Source organism: Gadus macrocephalus, chromosome 4, assembly GCF_031168955.1.
Source record: "Gadus macrocephalus chromosome 4, ASM3116895v1".
In the NCBI taxonomy this organism is placed as follows: domain Eukaryota; kingdom Metazoa; phylum Chordata; class Actinopteri; order Gadiformes; family Gadidae; genus Gadus; species Gadus macrocephalus.
In genome coordinates, this window is record NC_082385.1 from 33,364,738 (window position 1) to 33,382,771 (window position 18,034).

Below are 18,034 nucleotides of genomic sequence, written 5' to 3' on the forward strand. Positions count from 1 at the left end.
ATTAATTAATAAGCTTAAAGAGCCCATGCCATTAAAATCACATTTTTCCTATTGTTTGTTAAATAACATAGGTCTGAATAAGTTTGTGAGCTGTGGTAAGTTTGAAATCTATGCAGTTTGTCTGCTGAATGCAATAGGCAATGAAAGGAAAAAGGCAGAAGAAATGAGCCGATCTGGATAAGGTGACACTGTGACGTAGCGTTGTCAAACTATTATTCATGGCCCTGCCCACTTGGTTGGTTCGTAACCACCCACAAGAATTCTGAAGGAGTCGTGATTGAGCTAGTGCTAAATGCTAATACGTGTACGGTAGTTGCTTAGTTCGTAGTAACAGGCTAGTTACAGAATTTTGAATGCAATGGCAGAACGACATCGAAGTACATGAACTGCGACATGCTGCCTGCCGCCGGTTGCCGCGAGGCACCACCGCCGCGAAGCACCACCGCCCGGCAGCGGGCAGCCGGGCGGTGGTGCCTCGCGCCGGCAGCAGGCAACGAGCGGTTCTGTCTACTACAGATTGATGTGGAAGTGGAAGAACCAGAGACGTCGGAGAACCCGACAAAGTCCTTTGTGATTCATTATATCGTCTGGACGTGCACACAGCTCTTGGCCGTGATAATATGTATTAATATGTATAGAGCTCCAGGACTGTAACGCAAGTGTTGTACACTTCCTTGTTATTTGGATAACCGTTCTGCTGTTGGTGTGATGGCGCATAAAACGTCGGACTCTCGTCTCTGGTATTTCTACAACGAGACTCGTAGTGGGGGTTATCTCTCAGCCATGGTTGAGAATGAATTGGGAGAAAGGAACTTTGGCTTTGACTCCCTGAAGTAGGCATGAACCACGACATGGAGGAGAAAGGGATTGTTGGCCGCGGTCATCTCCCGCCGGAGTCTCGCTGCCGATGGACCACCGCCTCGGCTTCAGGAGGCGGTGATTAGCGCTGACCGCTGCAGAGGCGGCGGGAAGCAGGGCTCAAGCGGGATACATTCGCGGCCAACAATCCCCTTCTCCTCCATGTCGTGGTTCATGTACTTCAGGGAGTCAAAGCCAAAGTTCCTTTCCCCCAATTCATTCTCAACCATGGCTGAGATAACCCCCACTACGAGTCTCGTTGTAGAAATACCAGAGACGAGAGTCCGACGTGTTATGCGCCATCACACCAACAGCAGAACGATTATCCAAATAACAAGGAAGTGTACAACACTTGCGTTAGAGTCCTGGGGCTCTACATCTAAATAATATCATATAATACATAGATATCTATATCAAATAATGTATATTATCACGGCCAAAAGCTGTGTGCACCCCCAGACGATATAATGAATCACAAAGGACTTCGTCGGGTTCTCCGACGTCTCTGGTTCTTCCACTTCCACATCAATCTGAAGAAGACGCGGTCGTTTGAGATTCATAATAGCCTATCGTCTGGAGGCTCACACAGCTTTTGGCCGTGATAATATTATATATTATATGATATAGATATCTATGTATAATATGGGTTTTTAAGAGCCATTGCGATACATCCACCGTAAACTGAGTGCATGGTACCGTGGCTACAAGCTGCTCAGGGCCAGGTGATAATATATATTATATATTATATTATATTACATAGATATCTATGTATAATATGGGTTTCTACGAGCCATTGCGATACATCCACCGTAAACAGAGCGCATGGTACTGTGGCTACAAGCTGCTCAGGGCCACACCCCCACCCCCCTCCTTGACCTGCCTTGACACGCCCACCGTAACCAGAGCGCATGGTACTGTGGCTACAAGCTGCTCAGGGCCACACCCCCACCCTTGACCTGCCTTGACACGCCCACCGAAACAGCGCGTTTGGGGGAAGCTCAATGTGCGACTAGTTCGGAGTGGCTGTAACTCTGCACCACGGCTGAATTTCTGGGACGTCTTTGAATACTGTGTTTGTGGCCCACTAATACCTACATTAAAGCATCCATAAAATAGCATGGCATGGGATCTTTAATTATTATGAATAAAAGCAAAATCGAAGTTAACAAATTGGGCACAAAGTGTGAACATATACCTCATCGTCTCCATTGCTCTAAAGTGTGTGTGGTTGAGGTGTTTGGAATGGTTGAAGAGCCTTTGGTGCTCAACACACACACACACACACACACACACACACACACACACACACACACACCAACAAGCGAGCAGAAGACCAAACGCAACTAAATGAAGAGCAGACTGTACAGCTATAATGAAAGGTTCCTTCAAGGTGGGTTTGTTAAAGCGTGTTCATCCCTTCACCACCGAGTGTTGGAGAATCCGTTGTGACATCAGCTCTATGGACTAGAAGGGCCTTTTAAGACGGGGACCGGGATTCAGAAGGAGGAACTCCAGGGGGAGATGACAGGACTCCTCGTCTCAACGACCAGAACACGACTTCAGTCTGTCACCAGAGAACCACGGAGCACACCCCAACGTTCCCCTCCAGGCATGGTGACGCCTCAGCCACAGCCCCTCCACCCCCTCAGCTGGAGGGGCACAGCTCCAGGTCATAAAGGGTCTTCGTCGGGGCCGGTCCAAGGTGGTTCTGATCTGAGGGAGCCATCTCCCAGGTCCAGCTGGCCCCGCCCATCACTGTTCAGCCTGAGAGAGGCTTCCATCTCGGGGGTTGGAGTGAACACCGTCCACAGAGAGCTTCACCTGGTCCAGCAGAGTCCTGGTCAGCCTGTTGCTGATGGAGGGTCCTGCTCCTCAAGAGCCTCCACCCTCCACTGGGGGGTCTCCTGAACCCATGACCTCCTCCTCACCTCCTCCCCAGAGTCCTCAGGCTAAAGCGGCGCGCTCTGTGAAGGCTTCTCCTTCAGGAGACCGCCGGACTACAAAGACATGACCTCAGAGACGTTGAATCACCCGGGGACCCCTTCTGGAGACCCCCTGCATGACCCCTCCCCAGTGTGGGGCGCCACTGAAGAACGGTGTTCATCATTGACCTCTCTGGAGGCCCTGAAGGTCGTGCTCTGTCCTGGGTGTCCTGGAGGAGAGCTGGGCGTGGCTGGTGGGGTGGTGTTGGCATGAGGACGTGTGTGTGTGTGTGTGTGTGTGTGTGTGTGTGTGTGTGTGTGTGTGTGTGTGTGTGTGTGTGTGTGTGTGTGTGTGTGTGTGTGTGTGTGTGTGTGTGTGTGTGTGTGTGTGTGTGTGTGTGTGTGTTCCACCTGTCATGGGTTAAACAGCTAAAATAATAATAATAGTAAGAGTCCTATCAGTTGATGGTCTATACTAATATATAAACCTGTCATTTGTCCAGGCGTGCAGCAGCTGGATGGAGAGGCTGGGTTCTGAGGCTTGCAGCCCCAGGATGGAGCAGAGACCGAGGCTGGAGACCAGAGGCCCGCAGCACCGGACCAGAGGGTAACATCACCTCCTTGACTCAAACGCTAGAAACCCTCAGGTTCTTTATAGGTCTGCTGACCAGTTGTTGTAGAAAGGTGTTTATCTTCAGATTTGAGCTGTGTGCTTAAGCTGTGACCTGACGTCATTCATACTGGGGTTATGGAGGAGTCCTATGAGCCATTTGTTACTAGTGCTGCTACGACCGTAATGGACGCATGGAAAACGTCACTTTGTAGACTCATTTACAAATGAACCTCATACGCAGATGGTGTGAGGTGTTGCGTCCCCATGGTGATTTACCGGCCGCTGGGATCCAACCGTGCTTGTAACCAGAGCAGGAATCCATGGCTGAAGGGAGCTGATGAAGGAGCTGATGAGGGAGCTGATGAAGGAGCTGATGAAGGAGCTGATGGAAGGAGCTGATGAAGGAGCCGATGAAGGAGCCGATGAAGGAGCCGATGAAAGAGCCGATGAAGGAGCCGATGAAGGAGCTGATGAAAGAGCCGATGAAGGAGCCGATGAAGGAGCCGATGAAAGAGCTGATGAAGGAGCTGATGGAAGGAGCTGATGAAGGTGCCGATGAAGGAGCCGATGAAGGAGCCGATGAAAGAGCCGATGAAAGAGCCGATGAAGGAGCCGATGAAGGAGCCGATGAAAGAGCCGATGAAGGAGCCGATGATGGAGCCGATGAAAGAGCCGATGGAGGAGCCGATGGAGGAGCCGATGGAGGAGCCGATGGAGGAGTCGATGAAGGAGCCGATGAAAGAGCCGATGAAGGAGCCGATGAAGGAGCCGATGAAGGAGCCGATGAAGGAGCCGATGAAGTAGCCGATGAAGGAGCCGATGGAGGAGCCGATGGAGGAGCCGATGGAGGAGCCGATGGAGGAGCCGATGGAGGAGCCGATGAAGGAGCCGATGAAGGAGCTGATGGAGGAGCTGATGAAGGAGCTGATGGAGGAGCTGATGAAGGAGCTGATGGAGGAGCCGATGAAGGAGCTGATGGAGGAGCCGATGAAGGAGCTGATGGAGGAGCTGATGGAGGCTCTGCCTGGTGGAGGGTTTTCGTCGTGGGGCAGATGGAGCCACACTCTGAGGTGATCAACACTCTCACTGCCACCTCCAGTAGAGTAGCGCTACTGCGACCATCAGCTACCGCAGTTGATTACACCAGACAAACTCTGTCTGTTTTTAACTGGTTGGAGCCAGACCTCTGCTGTTTGTTACAGAACAGGACTCTGTGGATCTCTCTCTCTCTCTCTCTCTCTCTCTCTCTCTCTCTCTCTCTCTCTCTCTCTCTCTCTCTCTCTCTCTCACACACACACACACATTCTCTTTCGCAATAACAAAGGCTGTTTCTAAACAGCAGTCATGTGACGGTTGGTCCCATTATTCACTTCTTTCCAGGGGTGGTTTTACTTATGTGTGTGTGTGCGAGCTTGCCAGGGCTGGACTGCCCACCGGGCGCAATGCCCGGTGGGCTGGCAGGCCTTTTTGGGCCGTCGAGGTTTACTTGAGGTTCTTTATTTTTTATGGACCCGGCCCAGCCCAGCCATGTCACACAGCCGAGGGCAGAGGTCCGCTCCTTCCCTCTCGGTCGTGCGGGCTGTCAACTTAAAACTTTGGCCCAGGCCATAACTCATTATGATTGGTTCTGGGCTGGCCCTGGCCCTATCACACACACAGCAGAGGGCCGAGGTCCCGCCCCTTGGGCCTCAGCTGTCAATCAGTCACGTCACTAACTGACAGGAAAATGGAGAAGAAACGCAAAGGAGGCGCGGAGAATCTCTCTCTCTCTCTCTCTCTCTCTCTCTCTCTCTCTCTCTCTCTCTCTCTCTCTCTCTCTCTCTCTCTCTCTCTCTCTCTCTCTCTCTCTCTCTCTCTCTCTCTCTCTCTCTCTCTCTCTCTCTCATATACTTTAGGGTGCCACTTTGACTTACTTTGTTATAATTTGTTGTGTTTTAGTTAGTGTAGGCCTTAATGAAATAATACATATATTTTGTAGTCTTCCTGTTGTTCTGTGTTCTTGCATTTTTTGCTGATTGTGAGACGGTTCAAACTGTACATATTATATAATATACTATACTATACTGTATATTATATATAATTTTTTAACATGGTTACTCTCTTCCATGTAGGCTACTGCGCTTTATTTTAATTGTTGAAACAGCACAATATGCGGATATATCCTCTGGTATGTTGTGTGCCTCCGCATGTCGAATAAATAATCATAGTGGGCTGCCATGGCCAAAATGCCAGGGCCATTTTTTGGTCCCAGTCCAGCCCTGGAGCTTGCGTGCGTGCGTGCGTGCGTGCGTGCGTGCGTGCGTGCATGCGTGTGCGTGCGTGTGCGTGTGCGTGTGCGTGCGTGTGCGTGTGCGTGTGTGTGTGTGTGTGTGCGTGCGTGCGCGTAGTTTCGTTTCCCCCGAAAACACGTGAGGCGCGGCTCCTTGACTTCCTCATCTAACTGTCCGTCGCAGCGAGCAGCCCTTCCTCCGCTTTTTAAACCTTTCACCTGATTAACTTGATTCATAAACACTTTAACCTCAGTTTTTCCCTTTACATTTACACTTTTACAACTTCATACCGTATGGACGCATTTTAATCCCGGAGTAGATAAGGTAAGGTAGGGCGACAGTGAGCGTTTATATTGTCTGTGGGTTGTTGGAATATAATGATCAACCAGTTTACTACCGTTTATATTGTCTTTAGGTTACTGGTATGTAATAATGATCAACCAGTTTACTACAGGTTATATTGTCTTTAGGTTACTGGTAGGCCTATATAATAATGAACAACCAGTTTACTACCGGTTATATTGTCTTTAGGTTACTGGTATATAATAATGATCAACCAGTGTACTACCGTTTATATTGTCTTTAGGTTACTGGTATATAATAATGATCAACCAGTTTACTACCGTTTATATTGTCTTTAGGTTACTGGTATATAATAATGATCAACCAGTTTACTACCGGTTATATTGTCTTTAGGTTCCTGGTATATAATAATGATCAACCAGTGTACTACCGTTTATATTGTCTTTAGGTTACTGGTATATAATAATGATCAACCAGTTTACTACCGTTTATATTGTCTTTAGGTTACTGGTATATAATAATGATCAACCAGTTTACTACCGGTTATATTGTCTCTAGGTTACTGGTATATAATAATGAACAACCAGTTTACTACCGTTTATATTGTCTTTAGGTTACTGGTATATAATAATGATCAACCAGTGTACTACCGTTTATATTGTCTTTAGGTTACTGGTATATAATAATGATCAACCAGTTTACTAGCGTTTATATTGTCTTGAGGTTACTGGTATATAATAATGAACAAACAGTTTACTACCGGTTATATTGTCTTTAGGTTACTGGTATATAATAATGAGTTTACTGTAGAGAATACAACGTTAGTTCATGTTTCACTGCTTTTCTGACCCGTGTGGTAAATTGAACACTGCGTTCAATATTCAAGTGATTCGTTTGTCTTAATGCTACTCCAATTTAAAAGAAGGACGTGACAGAAGTCATTTGAATGTGCTGATATGTAAGTTAAATATGTGTGCGTAGTGACTGGGGATTTACAGTTTAATAGAGCTCGTAAGTACGCCACTTCCGGTAGACCCTGTCGTGGGGTTCATATTTATGATCCATGACGTGACGTCCATAATGCTTTAGTGTGACGCAGTCACAATGATCTTCTCAGTTCAGAAGGAGTTGTGTTTGTGTCCAGGTCTCCAGTCTACTATGGATGAGGAGAGAGAGGAGGGGGATGGGGGTCCTACCTCTAAGACCACTCTGTCTGGGGAACATGGCCGCCGGAGCAAAGCTAAGAGGTAAGAAGAGGATGTCTGTCTGTGAGTGTTGTCCATCTCAGAGCTCAGCAGTGATGACTCCATCATTAGTCTGAGAAACAGCTGTGTGTGTGTGTGTTGTGTTGAAGCCCAGAGCAGCAGCAGAGAGCAGACTCCCCTGGACCCAGCTGTGTCTCCATGAAGAGTGACCGGTCTATGGATATACCTCCTGAGCTTAAAGATGGACGCCCCTCCAGAGAGGAGAGGTAGGAGTTTCAAACAGACGATGAAAACAGACCGGTTTGTTGTTATAAGACTCTACTGATACTGAGAAAACAATAGTGTGTGTGTGTGTGTGTGTGTGTGTGTGTGTGTGTGTGTGTGTGTGTGTGTGTGTGTGTGTGTGTGTGTGTGTGTGTGTGTGTGTGTGTGTGTGTGTGTGTGTGTGTGTGTGTGTGTGTGGCTCAGTGTGTCTGGGAGGCAGTTGTGGCTTCCTAAGGTGGGGTGCAGCGAGCGGTAATGTTTGGGGCATGTTGGGTTAGGTGACCAGATTTCTGAACTGAAAATCGGGGACATTTTCAATGCGGCGGTGAAAAATCCTTGCATATTATCATTATGAAATAAAAAATGGTAGTACTTTTTCATGTATTTTAACCAGCTTTTATTACACAAAAGGTCAGAGGCGCCATTAGTGGGCGAAAAGTTAGGACAATTCTGTGGGCCAGTGACTGACAGGGGCCCGGAAAAAATATTAGAACATTAGTTATGTTAATAAAAAAACATCATTAATGGATTTTAATGGAAAATCAAATTTATAATTAAACAAACACTATCAGTATGCAGAATGTTTCCTGCATGTCTTCACAGTGTTATATTATCACAGCTCAATGTCATATTGTAAAGTTAGTATCGGACAATAAGATAATTGAAGCCTTCACAGGTAGAGGTGTGGTTACAGAAACTGCACATGGTTGGCGTTGCCTGTGTGTGTGTGATGGCGGGACCCAGTGTGATATCTTTTCATGGGGCCCAACATCCCTGGTGGCGCCCCTGCAAAAGGTTAATAAATCAAAATATCAGCACCCACAAATATCATGTATCAGTAGTGCACATCAGTGTCAAAAACACAAATATAGAATAATACATGAGAAAAAACATCTCTCTTCCAAAGTTAAGTGTCATGTGCAAAGACAGCTGCCAGACCAGTAGCTAGTAAATATCATCAAGATGTAATCAGTAATAATTACCAAGTCAAAACATATAAAAAGATGCAAGACTCTCGTTTGTTCTCTTCTCCTTCAATGCTTTTCTTTTCTTCACCCTTCTTTCTTCTCTCCTTAGCTACCCTCTGTTGTTTACTTCTTTATTTCCGCCTTTCCACACTATTCTCCTGCTCTTTTCATCTTCTCTCCTTCACTCTGTTGTTTACTTATTTATTTCTTTATTAAACCTTTACTAAAAACATTGACACAAAACAGTGACTCAGGGCATCAGCTAATCAAATGGTCTGCATTTATAACTACTACAGTCATTGGTTACCCACACAGCCCGACACAAAAAACAGCAGCCTAACACACACAACTATCAACCATTGACTGATTATTAATTAATTTATTATTAATAAATAATGTCATCATTATTATTATTTTAACAGTCTCAGGTCCCTATGCCTACAGGAAAATCATATGCTACCAAAGCAGTCTTCCACCTCCCCCTCTTCCAAAACAGAGCCACATACAATGCCATCACCTGGTAATCTCATGCTAACGTTAACATTACAGCTTCACTAATGACCGATATGAAAACATTGTCATGATTTTAACGTTCACTGACTTTTATAACGTTACGTTAGGTCTTCAGTTCAGATAAACAATCATACTTATTTTAACATTACCACTTCTCACATACACACACACACACACACACACACACACACACACACACACACACACACACACACACACACACACACACACACACACACACACACACACACACACACACACACACACACACACAGCCAAGTCTACTGCCAATTCACACAAAATAAATAAGTTCATACACAACATACCATTTATGAGACCGCTGATCTTCTCTTTTTCCTTTTTGCCGCCTCTAGATTGTTGTTGTTGACGCTGCTGCGTCTGGTCGTACGTCCTGATAACGCCTGTACGTCATACGACGTCTTCTCTGGTGCTGCGTTAAATGACTACCGTAATAACTGGTGTTTGAGTCTGCGCGCATTTTTCCCCCATTCACTGTCAAAATCGGGGACATTTCCGGGGACAGCTTTGACCGGGGACAGATCACCGAAAACGGGGACGTCTGGTCACCGTAATGTTGGGGGCAATCGTATATGGGTGCAGGGTGACCGTAGTCATGAGGGTGTGTGTGTGTGTGTGTGTGTGTGTGTGTGTGTGTGTGTGTGTGTGTGTGTGTGTGTGTGTGTGTGTGTGTGTGTGTGTGTGTGTGTGTGTGTGTGTGTGTGTGTGTGTGTGTGTGTGTGTGTGTGTGTGAGAGGGGGGCATGTGGGGATCAAGTGTATATGTACAAAGGCTTGCACTATGTAAACTCCATTTAAGGTCCCTGTTCTTCAGTGTGTTGTAACACTACATTACCCATGATTCATGGGGGGGGGGGACTTTCGAGATCCATCGAAAGTGCTTATGCAAATAATGGTGCGGGAACAAAAACCCGTAGCTTGTGTTACTTGCAGAGCGGCAGCAAATAGCCCTTGCACAGCTGAAAGCGAGAGATTCTTATTTGATAGCGTTTAGCCCCATTCACCCTCGTGTGTTTTACACGGTCTACCCCGGTGCTCAAACAACGGTACTGCAATCTTTTTCCGTTGCATAACAATCAACAGCTGTTATTTTAGTTTTAATTTGAGCATTTTCCCGAAAGCCTAAATGTTCAGGAAATGTACCTTCTAATTCAAAGAATAGAAACTAATTCGTAATGACACTGACAATTATTTTAATACATGTTGGATTATTAAAGGTCTTGCCGCCTGCCTCAATTCTCAAGCAAAAATATCGACCCTTTTATTTTTGCAGGCACAGTTAATAATAATAACAATAATAAATGCTTTATTTTTGAATTGGGACAGTGCACATTAATGAACATTGATGTTTAAACATCTTTGTAAACATGCCGGATTATAGCAGAGCTGCTAATTTGCATCCGTAGTCCCTAATAAAATAAATATAAAAAGTACAGAAGAGACAGCAAACAAATAGAGAGAATACAAATAGAAGAGACAGCAAACAAATAGAGAGAATACAAATAGAAGAGACAGCAAACAAATAGAGAAAATACAAATAGAAGAGACAGCAAACAAATAGATAAAATGCAAAGTAGAGGAGACAACACACACACAGCACAATACATTGCACGATTACAAAGATACCAGATGCACACAGGATATGACAATGCACTAAAAAGTAATGTTCAATTAGTGTCCAGTCCAGCTAGTGGTCACACTTCTGATTGGATTTGAGCCATTGTTTTAGTTGTTCTTATCACTATCAGAAGCAATATACCAAAAGAAGAAGTATCCCAAAAGCTCCCTGTGGATGATCGTCTATATTAACAACAGTTTGATCAGACTAGGGAGCCCTCCAAAAAGAAATGGCTTTTAGGTCCACATTTATGCAGATGAATTCATGATGTACAAGTTAGAAAATATTTTCATTTACATTTACATTTAGGGCATTTAGCAGACGCTTTTATCCAAAGCCACTTACATCAGTTAATACACACATTGACACACCGACGGCAGAGTCAACCATGCAAGGCGACAGCCAGCTCGTCAGGAGCAGTTAGGGTTAAGTGTCTTGCTCAGGGACACATCAACACTCAGCTAGGAGGAGCCGGGGATCGAACTAGCAACCTTTCGGTTACAGGTTACAAACTTATTCCACACACTTCAGATTAAATTAACTCCTTTTGATGACTCCACTTGAGGTGCAAAACAATCCTATTTTTACAATCTAAAGTAAATAATTTAAACCTGAATCCAAATCCTTTCTCTGATCAAAGACCTTTGGCCGTGAGCAAACATGGATCATCATAACCAAGTCCGCCATCCATTAATAGATAATTTCCAAACGGCGAAACAATGCTAAGGTGCTCGGACGCAATCGTGGTTGAGAAGCCGAATAACGATGGCAACAATGACAACGACAACTACCTCGTCATGGACACCCTTTAAACCCTCTCCCTCCCTCCACCCTGACCCGGCAGAAACACACGCATCAATCAAGCCACAAGCAGGTGCTTGTCCTCCATTGTTTGAGCTCAGCTGGTGAAAGACACGCTTTGCTGTTATTTACAAGGGCGTCCTAATCAGGTGGGCCCACTAAGGGCTTTAGTGTATGCCATGTCACACACACACACACACACACACACACACACACACACACACACACACACACACACACACACACTGTCCTCACACTGTGGGCATGCGTCTTGGCCTGAAGGTCTGTCTTACCGGTGTATGTAAATGCAACAGCACACGACATGTCTGTGCCTCAGTGCAGCCGTCTGGCTGCACTGAGGCACATGGGGGGAGGGCCCTGTGATATTGAATCATGGGTAATGTAGTGTTACCACACACTGAAGTACAGGGAACATAAATGGGGTTCACAATGGCTTGCACTTTTTCCTGGTTACCGTTCCTGGGTTAGATTAAACTGATGTATCCAGCACTTGTCTGGCCGTAGTGTGTCGGGGATCGTGGCTTTAAAGTCCACTAGCAGATAGCCACACTGCGTACTAGTAGCATCGGTAAAGGGCTCTAGAAAATACTTTGTCCTACACGGGAGCAAATATTAACAAAATCTGATATTTGTCGTGTGGGTTCTTAAACAAAACCATGTGATTAGTGTTTAAAATTATTGTTCTGCTGGTTTTACCCTGCATAAATAAATTCTGTACCAGATACATACATCCATATACCCATGGATGTCCTCTTCTCTCTTGGGGAGAGGAGGGCCGAGCTCTCTGAGTGGCCAACGACGTGCGTCGCGACGTAGGTCGCATTGGTTGGTTAGTTATAATTTGTGGCGTATTCAAATAATGTATTTTATATCTTATATATAGCCTATATATTTGTTTTGTTAAATGTCATTAAGCCTAATATTGTATGTTATGTACAAAGTTCTTCGTTATAGAGTGATATAGTTAAATATAAGTGCAACGACTATCAGTCAATTCCATGGTGGTACAAGCGGTAGTGACGCTAGGTTAGTGACCAACACGTTGGCTGTTCGACACCCTCCACGGTCAGGTATATATTTGCTATTTTACTCAAACTCATTGACGTAATCGGACCCTTTCATTTTAACATTTTTGTATGATTTAGTACGACGGTATGACAATACTACGACGTAATGACGGGCAGCGACGCCTGGCTGGTATCGGCTGGCTGGCTGCGACGGCAGGCCAGCCACTGGCTGCTGGCCGCTGGCTGCTGGCCGCTGGCTGCTGGCCGCTGGCTGCTGGCCGCTGGCTCTGGCAGGCTGACCGACTAGGGGGCCGTGTCCACCAAAAGCCTTTTTAAAAGGCGGAGCGCCTGTCTGCAATGCATTTTCTAATAAAATTGTAGGAGCAACCAGAGACGACGTTCAGGTGTCAGATGCCAGATGATGGAGCCTACAGATAGAAGCTGTTTATCTATGGATACAAGCGATGACGCGTATTTAATGACGTAAATGAAAAACGCTTCGTGCGCCTTTTTTGCTCAACACACACACACACACACACACACACACACACCCATGCACACACACATGACTACACACCAGTGGAGGCTTCTCCAGTGAGGAGGAGGAAGATCCTCCTTAACATTGTTGAGAATAAAAGAGGTAGATTGACTACTTTGATGAATTAATAGGACTACTTTAATGCCTTTGTATTTATGTTATGTTCGTTTCCCTCGGTAAAGGGACATTAGCACCCCCTATCTCCTATTGATAATTACTGCAGTGAGGACGTTCCTCCCTCAGCCTCCTTTGACTCCCATTCATTTCCCCGAAAGTGTTGGCGGCCGGTGAATAACAAGGGGTTCAACGGGAGAGAAGTCCTCCTCTGAGTGGGTGTCTTAATTAGCCTAACACCATGAATAACATTCTGAAACATTACAATTAGCAGACGCTTTTTCCAAAGCGACTTACATCGGTTAATACACACATTGACACGCCGATGGCAGAGTCGACCATGCAAGGCGACAGTTTGGGTTAACTTGCTCAGGGACTCGTCAACACTCGATCCCCAGCTAGGAGGAGCTGGGGATCGAACTAGCAACCTTTCGGTTACAAGACAACTGCTCTACCTCCTGAGCTAAGCCAACAACCCATCCTAAACATCTCATCCAGATTTGCGTCAAACAGTGTTATGCTTACAACCCATGTAAATAGTTGTGAAATAATGTTCTTGTTGTTCTTTTAATTGTTCGTTACTCTGACCGTTCTGTTTGATATTATGTAATGGATGTGAATGATTCAGAGCATGTTGCATTTTAAGTGGCATCACTTTTGGTATTGTTTCTTTATTTTTCTTAAAGCAATTGTAATGAAAATAAACATAGCCAAATAACAACCAATAGCTTCAGTCATTGAGGGCAAAAATAGGCCCAATGATAGGCCCAGATTTTTTTTATTTAGTTGTACAAATCAAGAGTAGGCCTGATTTGACTAATTGGCTTTGCATCCTTTCCTTCTGCCCTGGTAGTCCAAGACATGCTGCCCACCAGCTTTCAAAGTCCAATGCTGCCACTGGTGGATTTGTATCAATTCACATAATGATCCCATCCTGCGATGTTGTAGTTCATCAAAACACCCTGAAACAACTTGAGTGTCACATACTTATGCCCCAATAGGCCACTATCGGTGCAAGCAGGCCAATGGCAACCAAGCACGCAGTCCTTCCTCCCTCACTTTAAAAGCTGCCACTGCTACACACACACACACACACACACACACACACACACACACACACACACACACACACACACACACACACACACACACACACACACACACACAGAGAGAGGCACCCCCACACCGACCAGAAGCGGAAGGGGGGTTGTGGCCCCCACCCTTGCAACCCAGACCGGAAACGGAAGTCCCCTTGAATACCCCTATATATATACCCCTTTATACAACGGGGGGCCGGAATCCAGCGATCTGATTGGTTCCTAACTGTTGTATAATGAGCGTATACATAACTGCTATGACGTCCAATCATTTTGTGAAAGTATCACTCCGCGCCTTGAAGTGGAAAGTGTCAAAGAATACAACCGTATTTTTACTAGTGTGTGTGTGTGAAGTCATTTTGCCATAATTTTAACAGTTGTATAAAATAAATAGCACAGTTCACTGAAGTCTAAAATCGGCGAGTGAACTGCTCCATAGGATAAATTTCCGGCAAACCGCTCTATCGGAGCCTTCTCTCGGAGGGACGCTAAAGTGTGTTGCATAGCGACCGTCGATGTATAGGGGCAGCCAGGAGGGACTACTTTTTGGTAGTCTTTAATAAAACGGCTACGTTGACTTTCTTGGTTTCTTTTTAAATGTAGTGTGTCTATGACTTTCGTTTCACCATAACAGTAACCGTTGTATAAAAGCAATAGATCACTACAGTCAGTGGCATGTGCTCATTATACCACTGTGAAGGGGGTCGCCGGCCCTCCGCTGCGCGTCGGGGCCGGACAACGCCCCTTAACAGTGGTATAATGAGCACATACCACTGACTGGTGTGATCTATTGCTTAAATAAATATAGTGGGGGTCATTATTAACTACTGTTGTCTATCTCAGAGCTCAGCACTGATACATCATGACTCCATCATTACTCTGAGTAACAGCTGTGTGTGTGTGTGTGTGTGTGTGTGTGTGTGTGTGTGTGTGTGTGTGTGTGTGTGTGTGTGTGTGTGTGTGTGTGTGTGTGTGTGTGTGTGTGTGTGTGTGTTGTGTTGAAGCCCAGAGCAGCAGGAGAGAGCAGACTCCCCTGGACCCAGCGATCAAATTAATGAAATTAATATTAAGACGACTTGTAGCAGACTTTACAGGTTTAATGTTTGAAGGTTCAAAGGTTCAAAGGTTCAATTTAACTTTGGAGGTGAAGTGATTTGTTGAAACCAATGATCCATGAATAATAACACAGTTTCTACAGAAATGTAGAAACTGACTGCTCTATTTTCTATGTTAGCTAAACGCATTGTGAATAATCACCATATGCACAGTGCGAAGGGTACTTCAGTGTTTTTATGTCAACATATAAGTGCTTAAATGTCATAATAACTTTTTCTGTTCCCCCCCTTGTGTGTGTGTGTGTGTGTGTGTGTGTGTGTGTGCGTGTGCGCGTGTGCGTGTGTGTTGTGTTGAAGCCCAGAGCAGCAGGAGAGAGCAGACTCCCCTGGACCCAGCTGTGTCTCCATGAAGAGTGACCGGTCTATGGATCGACCTCCTAACCTTAAAGATGGACGCCCCTCCAGAGAGGAGAGGTAGGAGTTTCAAACAGACGATGAAAACAGACCGGTTTATTGTTATCAGACTACTGATACTGATGTTTACAGGTCTGTGTGTGTGTGTGTGTGTGTGTGTGTGTGTGTGTGTGTGTGTGTGTGTGTGTGTGTGTGTGTGTGTGTGTGTGTGTGTGTGTGTGTGTGTGTGTGTGTGTTTGTGCGTTGAAGCCCAGAGCAGCAGCAGAGAGCAGACTCCCCTCGACCCAGCGATCAAATTAATGAAATTAATATTAAGACGACTTGTAGCAGACTTTACAGGTTTAATGTTTAAAGGTTCAATGTCTTTCAAACGGCCCATTTATTGAATCTGTTTGAATTTAACTTTAGAGGTGAAGTGATTTGTTGAAACGAATTATCCATGAATAATAACACTGGTCTGTGTAGAAATGTAGAAACGTACTGCTCTATTTTCTATGTTAGCTAAACACATTCTGAATAAACACTATGCACAGTACGAAGGGTACTTGTGTGTTTTTATATCAACATGTAACTGCTTAAGTGCCATAATAACTTTTTTTGCCACCCCCTTAAATGTCCATTTCAATAAGCTGAGAAAGATTATTGGAATCAAAAGTCATGAGGAAGTATTTGAGTAGCCCTGCAATAAATGATCAAATGAAACGACATCCACAAATCCTAACTTGATGGTTCTTTTTTTTCAGAAGGAGGCAGCAGAGAGCAGACTCCCCTGGACCCAGCTGTGTCTCCATGAAGAGTGACTGCTCTATGGATATACCTGCTAACTTTAAAGATGGACGCCCCTCCAGAGAGGAGAGGTAGGAGTTTCAAACAGACGATGAAAACAGACGGGTTTGTTGTTATCAGACTACTGATACTGATGTTTACAGGTCAGGAAAAAACAATAGATTGTTTGTGTGTGTGTGTGTGTGTGTGTGTGTGTGTGTGTGTGTGTGTGTGTGTGTGTGTGTGTGTGTGTGTGTGTGTGTGTGTGTGTGTGTGTGTGTGTGTGTGTGTGTGTGTGAGACGGTTGTCCATCTCAGAGCTCAGCAGTGATACATCATGACTCCATCATTACTCTTAGTAACAGCTGTGTGTGTGTGTGTGTGTTGTGAAGCCCAGAGCAGCAGCAGAGAGCAGACTCCCCTGGACCCAGCTGTGTCTCCATGAAGAGTGACCAGTCTATGAATAGACCTCCTGACCTTAAAGATGGACGCCCCTCCAGAGAGGAGAGGTAGGAGTTTCAAACAGACGATGAAAACAGACCGGTTTGTTGTTATCAGACTCTACTGATACTGATGTTTACAGGGCCCAGTTTACTGAAAGCATCGTTAGCCTAAGTGGATCGTGAAGTGCGTCGTACGAGCATCGTACAGTTTTCACATCGTTTCCCGAAAGCATCGTTGGGTAACGAACGTCGTGAAACCGCTCGTAGCTAACGAGGACTCCAGGGGTACTTGTAGGATGCTAAGAGCATCGTTAGCCTACTTTAGCCTCAGTGGCGTCACCAGCGGACATTCCTAGTATTGGATGTGTTTTATTAAAACACATCCAATATCACGGAATGCCAGCTTGAGCCATTTCGCAACCAAAAACAGTGGTTACGCCGATATATTATTCATAGACTACTGTTAGATTTAAACAGCAAAGATAGAGACATGTTAGAAGTCAACAACAACATAATTTATTGCAGCAATTAAAAATTCCAAAAATACATGCGCAGCCGAAATGTACCGATCAAACGCCACGTCACAAGGCGTATAATAAAATCAAATGATTCCATTGCTCTGGTTAAAATGTCCTCATATTGATCAATGACAGAAGACATTGGCTACTAGACTTGCATCATGCTGAGTCCAGCGGGTGGAGAATTTCTGCAGGCGTTTTTTGTGGCGATGTTGCATTAAGCACTGTAGGCGCTTCGGTGAGGCTGTGATGAAATCCACTATTTATTTGACCCTGTCTAGACAGTAACGAACATCCCTGACCATAGTTAATCGCGTTTTTAGTCTCCACTCAGACGTGAAATCATTATTGCATGCGGGTGTCTTCATTCATAAAAAAATTACAACATTCGGGAGTATGCAGTAATACAAATGATTCTAAAGAGGTCAGAGACTCCGTGCACAGCCCCGCCTTCCCCAGTGAACCCAGAAACCCCGCGCCGTGACGAACGGGGGATTTGACCCCCTCGGTTTGACACAGGAAACTTGAGATAAGAAGGTGAAATCGCGGGGCGTGCCAATAAGCTGCGACCGAACCGGCTCGGCAGTGTAGAAAGACCTATAGCCAGGGTTCGAGTTAGGTGGGAGGCAGTGGGAGCTGAGCTCCCATAAAGAGAGGTCTGGCTCCCATGAAAGCAGCAAACTCAAATAT

General features: G+C 45.3%; 1 protein-coding gene and 3 long non-coding RNA genes across 4 annotated transcripts in view; 1 reads left to right on the forward strand and 3 right to left on the reverse strand.

Annotated features, from left to right (window-relative positions):
* Nucleotides 1-5,929, reverse strand: part of LOC132455445 (uncharacterized) — a 31,049-nt gene extending 25,120 nt beyond the window's left edge. The window contains exon 1 of the long non-coding RNA XR_009525244.1: nucleotides 5,800-5,929. This is a non-coding gene — a long non-coding RNA (uncharacterized LOC132455445). The remainder of the gene's footprint in view (nucleotides 1-5,799) is intronic.
* Nucleotides 1-18,034, forward strand: part of LOC132455345 (NACHT, LRR and PYD domains-containing protein 5-like) — a 140,383-nt gene that overhangs the window by 24,978 nt on the left and 97,371 nt on the right. Inside the window, exons 4-5 of the mRNA XM_060049157.1 lie at nucleotides 7,321-7,437; nucleotides 16,776-16,892. Of these exons, the coding sequence (XP_059905140.1) occupies nucleotides 7,321-7,437; nucleotides 16,776-16,892 (234 nt within the window). The remainder of the gene's footprint in view (nucleotides 1-7,320; nucleotides 7,438-16,775; nucleotides 16,893-18,034) is intronic.
* LOC132455441 (uncharacterized) lies at nucleotides 7,961-9,506 on the reverse strand. Its single transcript, XR_009525230.1, has 2 exons — nucleotides 9,243-9,506; nucleotides 7,961-8,221 (listed from the first exon to the last, which is right to left on the reverse strand). It is a non-coding gene; the product is annotated as an uncharacterized LOC132455441 (long non-coding RNA).
* On the reverse strand, nucleotides 10,358-13,591 carry LOC132455446 (uncharacterized). The gene is made up of 2 exons (XR_009525245.1): nucleotides 13,482-13,591; nucleotides 10,358-11,063 (listed from the first exon to the last, which is right to left on the reverse strand). It is a non-coding gene; the product is annotated as an uncharacterized LOC132455446 (long non-coding RNA).